At 41.9% G+C, this 8,155-nt stretch overlaps 1 protein-coding gene across 1 annotated transcript in view; it reads left to right on the plus strand.

Moving 5' to 3' along the window:
• Positions 1 to 590: 590 nt before the first annotated feature.
• PPP1R2 (protein phosphatase 1 regulatory inhibitor subunit 2) overlaps positions 591 to 8,155 on the plus strand; it is a 28,488-nt gene continuing 20,923 nt past the window's right edge. The window contains exon 1 of the mRNA XM_032298197.1: positions 591 to 1,082. Coding sequence (XP_032154088.1) covers positions 961 to 1,082 — 122 coding nt within the window. The 5' untranslated portion in view covers positions 591 to 960. The remainder of the gene's footprint in view (positions 1,083 to 8,155) is intronic.

Genomic DNA, 8,155 nt, shown 5'->3' on the forward strand with positions numbered 1-8,155 from the left:
CTCTCTCTGGAGGGAATCTGGCGCAGCCTCTGCGGGCCCAGGGGGTCCTTGGCTGGGGGACTACTCTGCCGCCTTCCGGTCTCCCGCGCTCTAGGCCAGGACGGGTTGTGCGACGGCGGGGGTCGCTGCCCTTCTGTCGGTAGGCTTCTCCAACGGTAAAAGGAGGTGAGGCGATTCCAATGCAGACATTCTATGATTTCATAACAGGCCTCTAAGGACCACTCCAATGCGGGCAGTCCATGCTTTTATAATAGGCAGCTCGGCTTTTCACGCAGGCGAAAGGGAAAGAGGAGACATCACTTTTCTTCAAGTCAGCTAACCTCTCTGCGGAGTGACGTCACCTCGAGCCTCAATTTGCTGATCTAAAAAATAAAAATTTTAATAAATTGATTACCAGTTGTTAAAAATAACACTACGGCCTCACAAGGTGGTGGGACGAGGGTGCTCGAGAGACGCACAGGTCTGAGCAGAAGCAACCCCGAATGCTCTCCCGCAGGTTCTCGGAAACAGCCACCGCCTCCCCGCGCCGCGCGGGGGCGGGGCGAGCAGTGCGGGCGGTCAGGAGGGGGCGGGGCGAGGAGGTAGGCTTTGTTCTCGTCCCCGCCCCCGCCCCGCCCCCGCACTAGATATCGCGAGAGGGCGGGCCCGCTTGGCTTCGGCGTCGGCGTCGGCGTCGCTCGCGCCTCGTAGCCGTAGGCCAGCGTCTGCTCGCGAGCCGCGGGTCAAGTGCTGGCTGCTAAGGGGAAGCGAGGAACCGCCACCCGTTCGGCGTTGGCTCTGGCGTCGGGGTCGTTGTGTCGTGACAACCGCTCCGGCAGCCGTTTCCGAGGCAGCAGGTGCGGCCGCTTTAGTCCTCAGCGGACTCCGCGGTTGCCTGCGGGTCTCTGCTAGTGCCGACCCTTCTCTTCGCGGATCCCAAGCCAAGCAGCGACCCTGAGCCGACAGCCGAAGCGCCCGGCAATGGCGGCCTCGACGGCCTCGCACCGGCCCATCAAGGGGATCCTAAAGAACAAGACCTCTACGACTTCCTCTGTGGTGGCGTCGGCCGAACAGCCCCGCGGGAGTGTAGACGAGGAGCTGAGGTGAGAGCTGGGAGGGACGGCTTGAGAGCCCCTCCTTCCCGCTGAGCGGCCTTGCGCGCCGCCGCCGTTACCCACCCAGACCCCAGGCGCGGGCAGGCGGGCGGGCGGCGTGGATGTGTCTCGGGTGCCGCTCGGATCTCTCCACCTGCTCGGCTAGCCGCGGGTGGGACCGATCTTTAAGAAGGCTGGGCGATGACGTTTATCATGTTTCCTTTTTTTTTTTTTTAAAGCATACGTGCATATATAATATTTTTAAACATCATCTATGAACTTTCTGTAATCGGGAACATCAGATCATGAAATTGAAGCTTCATATCTTCGACTGTTAAGCTTTTACTATTTCTTAACCTCATCTCTGAGTTATCTAAAATTCCTCGAGAATTCATATCTTCGACTGTTAAGCTTTTACTATTTCTTAACCTCATCTCTGAGTTATCTAAAATTCCTCGAGAATTACAATGTATTTTCTTGCCGTGAGGACCCTTGGGAAGATCTAGTCTCAAGCTAATAGGCGATCCTTCAAAAAAGAAACCGTTTCTCCCGTTAGCATCGTGCCACACTCTATTTCTGCATCTGCAACTAGAGTTTTGGGTGCTTTCTAGTTTTTGTTTCTGTTTAAAGATAGATCTAAGCTCAAAACAGTTCAAAGAGGAGCAACTTGAAATGACCCAGTGATATTTTAGTTGCTCTTGCATACGCTAAAGATACACATAGAAAAAGTTGTTGACCTGAGCATTGTACGTAATAATTATAATTATTATACGTATTATATTGTACGTAATAATTATAACAATATAATTGGAAACATCCATTAGTAGGAACTGGTGAAGTATTAATTACGGTACGTTTGTATAATGGAATAATATACCAGCCTTTAAAAAAAGAAAGAGGTAGGTGTTTATGCACGGGAAATGTTGCAGTACAGTATCTGTAGCGTAAAACACACCACTGGGTTAGAGGTGCAAGGGGGCTTGGGCGTTATAAGATAATAAAAATATAAGGACTCTACATTCTGAAAATAAGGCTTAAGAAAAGTTACCTGTGAAATTTGTAGTCATGAAGCTAAATGAGGATGTTTGTGAAATCTCAGAATATAGGAACTAGGGCATTCCTGCATAAAGGATCTTATTTAGGACCATAAAAGGAACTACTGCTTGGTGCTGGTAAATTCATAGGGATTTGTGTTACCTTGAAGAAAATATTGGGTAGGATCACAACTTAGAATCGTGGCCTTTTGGGGTTGGAAATGATCTTAGTTTTGTCTGGCAACTCCCACGCTCGTGGATGCTTGAATCTTACATTCCCTCACCCACAATTTTCCAACCTCTATTTGGGCTAAGCCACGCTAAATGGAGTGCTGGGGGAGTTTGATGGTTATAGGTAATGGAATTATGAAAACAGAGTTTCACCGGAACATAACTGAAGCCAGAGAAACAAGTCAGTTAAAAGATAAATAACGGCAAGGCGTGATGGTCCACGCCTGTAATTCCAGCACTTGGGGAGGCCAAGGCGGGAGGATTGCTTGATCCCAGGAGTTTGAGACCAGCCTGGGCAACATAGTGAAACCTCATCTCTTTAAAAAAAAAAAAGAAGAAGAATTAAAAGATAAGTAACATGACTACAGAAGGCCCGAATGTAGCTTCAGGGTTTTCAGCACCAGGAATGTGGTCCTCACTGGCATTTATGTTATTTAACTATTCTCCAGTATGAGCTTCTTTTGGTCCATTTAACCAAGTGACTTATTCTTCATCTCTGCTTCTTTAGTTTCTGTTTACTCTCAACTTGGATCTGCCATAATTTCCTGTGGTCCCAATCTATGGATTGGCCTCTCTGTAATTTGTTGGGATTTACATTCAGGTCTTTCTGCCTGAAAAGCCGCTGTACTAGACTGACTCAACTACATAGGGCTGCCTCTTCTGTAGGAGCTGTGGCAGGGTAGATTCACTTAAAAGGGACTGACTTGTCTAGTTAGAGTTACAGTCCTGTATTTGCAGAGAACTATCAAACCCTAATTCATTGAAGTTCATGATGTTTGGTTCCAAGTGGCAAAAGGGATGGGTTTTTTAATGATCATTGTTATGTGACTGTAAAGCAAATAAACTAATTCTACTAGTAATACAATACTGTCTTAGTCCATTTTTTGTTGGTCATAACAGAATGCCTGAAATGATAATTTATAAGAAACAAAATTTACTTTTTACAGTCCTGGTGGCTTGGAAGTCCAAGGTTGAAAGGGTGTATCTGGTGAGAACCTTCTTGCTGGTGGGGACTCTATGCAGTTCCAAGCTGATACAGGGCATCACATGGCAAGGGGGCTGAGCGTGCCAGCTCAGGTCTCTCTTCCTCTTCTTATAAAGCCACCAGAACCACTCACTTGATAACTAACCATTAATCCAGTCATCAGAGCAGAGCCCTTATGACCCAGTCACCTCTTAAAAGCTGCACCTATCAACACTGCCACATTGGAGATCAAGTTTCAGCTTGGCTTTAGAGAGGACAGATGTTCAAACCATAGCAAATATACGTTATTATTTATGTCACAACTCATGCAAACAATATCAGTAACTTTATGAGACCCTCTTTGAACAGAAACAATAAAAGTATACAGTTGGCCCACTGTATCCCTGTATCCATGGGTTTCACACCCAGGAATTCAGCCAACACCAGATAGCCCTTTACATTTGGGAGCCATTTTACACACCAAATTCTCCAACAGAAATGCAAGAAAGTTAGCACAAAATAGACCACGAAAAGGATACTTTTTACTGCACAAGAGCAGAAATGAGAAAGCAGAGCATCACCTTGTTTGACTCCATCTGGGAACATGCTACCTTGGTTACGAAGCTGTGAACGTGTGCAATGGGCAACTCAAAATTTGCTCTGCTCTGTGTCTGTCTGTGAGCAACTGCTAAAAGACCTCAAATGCTGGTTTTGTCATTACAAATTTTAGCAAGTAGGTAAATTTGCAAAGAAAGAATCAGAGAATAACGAGGATGAACTCTACCTTTTATCGGTGTCTTTGTTGTGCGAAATGCAATGATAGTTTGACCACTATCCACCCCTCAGTTGTGAGAGGATGTTATTTTACATAAATATTACCAAGGAATTTTTAAAAATAAAATTCAAACATTTCAAATATATGCTTATAATTTATGTATGTACTACATATGAATTATATATATCAGATGATTCTCAAAATTCAATGTACGCTTAAAGTGACATTTATATAAAACCATATTCAAATAGTCTTTAGCATTTCTCTTTTTTTATCCAGTTGTCAGGACTGATCAAACCATAATTGAGGGAGGTGGTTATTTTTTTAGATGATTCGGTGCTGTTATTTTTTTTTTTATTTTTATTTTTTGAGACGGAGTTTCGCTCTTGTTACCCAGGCTGGAGTGCAATGGCGCGATCTCGGCTCACCGCAACCTCCGCCTCCGGGGTTCAGGCAATTCTCCTGCCTCAGCCTCCTGAGTAACTGGGATTACAGGCACGCGCCACCATGCCCAGCTAATTTTTTGTAGTTTTTAGTAGAGACGGGGTTTCACCATGTTGACCAGGATGGTCTCGATCTCTTGACCTCGTGATCCACCCGCCTCGGCCTCCCAAAGTGCTGGGATTACAGGCGTGAGCCACCGCGCCCGGCCTTTTCAGTGCTGTTATTGTTTATACTTTGCATTAGTGCTTATATATATATATATACCCGGCCTTTTCAGTGCTGTTATTGTTTATACTTTGCATTAGTGCTTATATATATGTATATATTTTTTTTTTTTTTGTCTGTTTTTGAGACAAGATCTCACGCTGTCACCCAGGCTGGAGTGCAGTGGCATGATCACAGCTCACTGTAGCCTCTACCTCCCGGGTTCAAATGATCCTTTCACCTTTGCCCACCACACCCAGCTAACTTTTGTATTTTTTGTAGAGATGGGGTTTTACTCTATTGCCTAGGCTGGTCTCAAACTGCTGAGCTCAAGTGATCTGCTTGCCTCCCAGAGCACTGGGATTATTGGTGGGAGCCACCATGCCCCACCAGTGCATATGTCTTTAATGATTGGTTTCTACAGGTACCAGTTGTCAGATACCAATTTTTGAAGTTTAAATTGAAACTGGATAGAATCCATAAATCCACATAACCAAGTATAGATAAATCTCAGCACATTGCAATGCAGCATTCAACTAGTTTAAACACCACTGTTGTCTTCTATGATTGTGGGATTCCCATACTTTCAGGATACCTTGAATATAGAACACAACTTATGAAGGTATAATTTTGCAGGCCTAGTGAATACATATGTGTATCTTACTGAAAACAAGACACTGGATTCTAAGGTGTACCATCAAGAAAGAAAAAATACTGCCAATTATGATTGTAAGATGCCATCCTTGGCTGGGCACAGTGGCCCACGCCTATAATCCCAGCACTTTGGGAGGCCTAGGCAGGTGGATTGCTTGAGGTCAGGAGCTTGAGACCAGTCTGGCCAACGTGGTGAAACCCTGTCTCTACTAAAAATACAAAAAAGAAAATTAGTCAGGCATGGTGGCACATGTCTGTAATCCCAGCTACTTGGGATGCTGAGGCAGGGGAATTGCTTGAAGGGAGGTGGGGGTTGCAGTGAGCCGAGATCATGCTACTGCACTCCAGCCTGGGCGGCAGAACAAGACTCTGTCTCAAAAAAAGAAAATTTAAAAAGATGCCATTCTCTTAAGACATATTCCTTTTCAGAGATATGAAAATGTAAAAAATGTCTTTTGGGAATTATTGAAAATATGATAGTAAATATTGCTAAAGCCTGTCATTTGAGAAGGATTATAGTTTAGCAGTTAATCTGGTGCCAGATTGCCAGGGTTTGGATCTTGTCTGCTGCTTGTAAGCAAACTTTGTGATTTTCAGTGAATTATTTATTATGTCTGTGCCTTAGTTTAAATATTAAATGAATTAATAAATGTAAAATGTTTAACCTAGTACCTAACCCTCAAATGTTAGTCTTATTGTAATAGAAATAAATATAGAAATTCATTTTTTTCTACATCTCTGTGAGTTTTTTTTACACAATCTGCTTTCGAGTTCACTATTCTGTTCAATTCAAATTATATAGTAGTCTTAGATACTGCAGGCAAATTCTGCTTGAAAAAATTATGCTTTAATTAATTTCCTTTGATATAATTTAAGATATACACATGCTTCAACTTTGTCTTTTTCTGCCTATAAAGGGATATGGAATATTATTGTCAGGTTTGCTGAGTAAAATAAAAAGTTTGTTTTCTAAAAGTTACTTTTTGCTTGCTTGTAATTGCTTTTACTGTTGTCTTACTTTTATTGTTCAGTAATGACACCAAGCTTCCAAGTCTTATATTTTGTCAATCTATATAAGTTGAATCTTCATTTAAAGAAAGGACCATTTCTTGAAACGTGCAATTAAGGTTAAAACACTTTGAAGCAAAATCTTGCCTCCCGTTCCAGACACAGTCAGAACTATCAAATGAGCAAGTCACAAGCAACAAGAAGTACCGGTAGGTCTTTGAGGTGGTACCATATGAGCTAACGTAAAAGTGAGAAGTGGTGACTCTTTCAGCACCAAATTTAGGCTGTAGGAAAACCAGTCACCCACACGGGAGGGGAAAACTGAAACCAACAGGTGCTTTCACCATCATGGCAGATCTGCCATGTAAATGGTGGTGCCTCCATTTTTGTCTGCAGAGATACTGATCCCACATGAGGTCATATAGTTCATGATGGTATTGGGATTAAGCTTAGGCTGTCTCCTTGGGTTTTGTTATTTCACAACTAATGTTAATTCTGCCATAACTTTAGAGATGCCAACTTTCATATCCAGTGTCCTCTACTGACAGTTTCTTCTACTTCACTAACTTTCTAAGATTTCCTAGCACTTTTTGGAGTCTGTTTCGTAATACCCTTATTTAAATGCTTGTTTTGTAAGATAATTTTATCTTTTTTTGGATCTGAATAAGTGTACTAATTTCTTTTTCTCTTAGTGTTGTGTTGAGGAAGCAAGTGAGGCTTTGAATATGTAGGACTTAATTTTATTTACAATAGAAAGTAAACTAAATGGCAAACACTGGGAAAATTGAAGTTATATAAAATGTTTATATACATCCAAAGAGCTCAAATTTATGAGAAGATTTCTGATAGACAAAGGACAAACATAATTCACAATGAGGAAAGTAAAATACTATTAGCCAAAGAAACACAACAGTTTTTAAATACAATTTTACACCTGCTGAAATGGAAAAACAATCCCCAATCCTAGCAACGGTTTGTTAATTTGCTGGGGGCATTACAAACAGTCTTCTTTTTTAATTTTTATTTATTTTTTTTTTTAGAGACGGGGTTTCACCATGATGGCCAGGCTGTTCTTGGAACCCCTGACCTCAGGTGATCCACCCACCTTGGCCTCCCAAAGTGCTAGAATTACAGGCATGAGCCACTGTGCCCGGCCTGTCTTTTTTTAAAAAAAAGTTGGGCTGGGTGCGGTGGCTCATGCATGTAATCACAACACTTTGGGAGGCCAAGGCAGGCAGATCATAAGGTCAGGAGTTCGAGATGGTGAAACTCCGTCTCTACTAAAAATACAAAAATTAGTCAGTCATGGTGGCACATGCCTGTGATACCAGCTACTCGGAACCCAGGAGGCAGAGGTTGCAGTGAACTGAGGTCATGCCGCTGCACTCCAGCCTGGATAATAGAGCAAGACTCTGTCTCAAAAAAAAAAAAAAAAAGCTATATGGCAACATGGAGTGAACTATGAAGTTCTTAATAAAGTTTAATTCAGACACTTAGACTAGCAAATTTTCTTTAAAACATCACTGAGAATAGCATATATACAAATATGTTCATGTCTGCCTTATTTTAAATAGGAAAACTTATTTAGGTTATCTAAATGAATCTTATACAGTTATTAAAAAGATAAAAAGAAAACACAAGCAACAAACACTACATATACTTACAACTTATATATCAGTATGTGTATTTTTTTTTTTTTTTTTTTTTTATATAATCTTTTTTTTTTTTTTTTTTTTTTTTTTTTTTTTGTATAGTAGTTCCCAAATCC

This window comes from Sapajus apella, unplaced genomic scaffold (genome assembly GCF_009761245.1).
Source record: "Sapajus apella isolate SASKATOON/1434 unplaced genomic scaffold, GSC_monkey_1.0 scaffold38, whole genome shotgun sequence".
Lineage (NCBI taxonomy): Eukaryota > Metazoa > Chordata > Mammalia > Primates > Cebidae > Sapajus > Sapajus apella.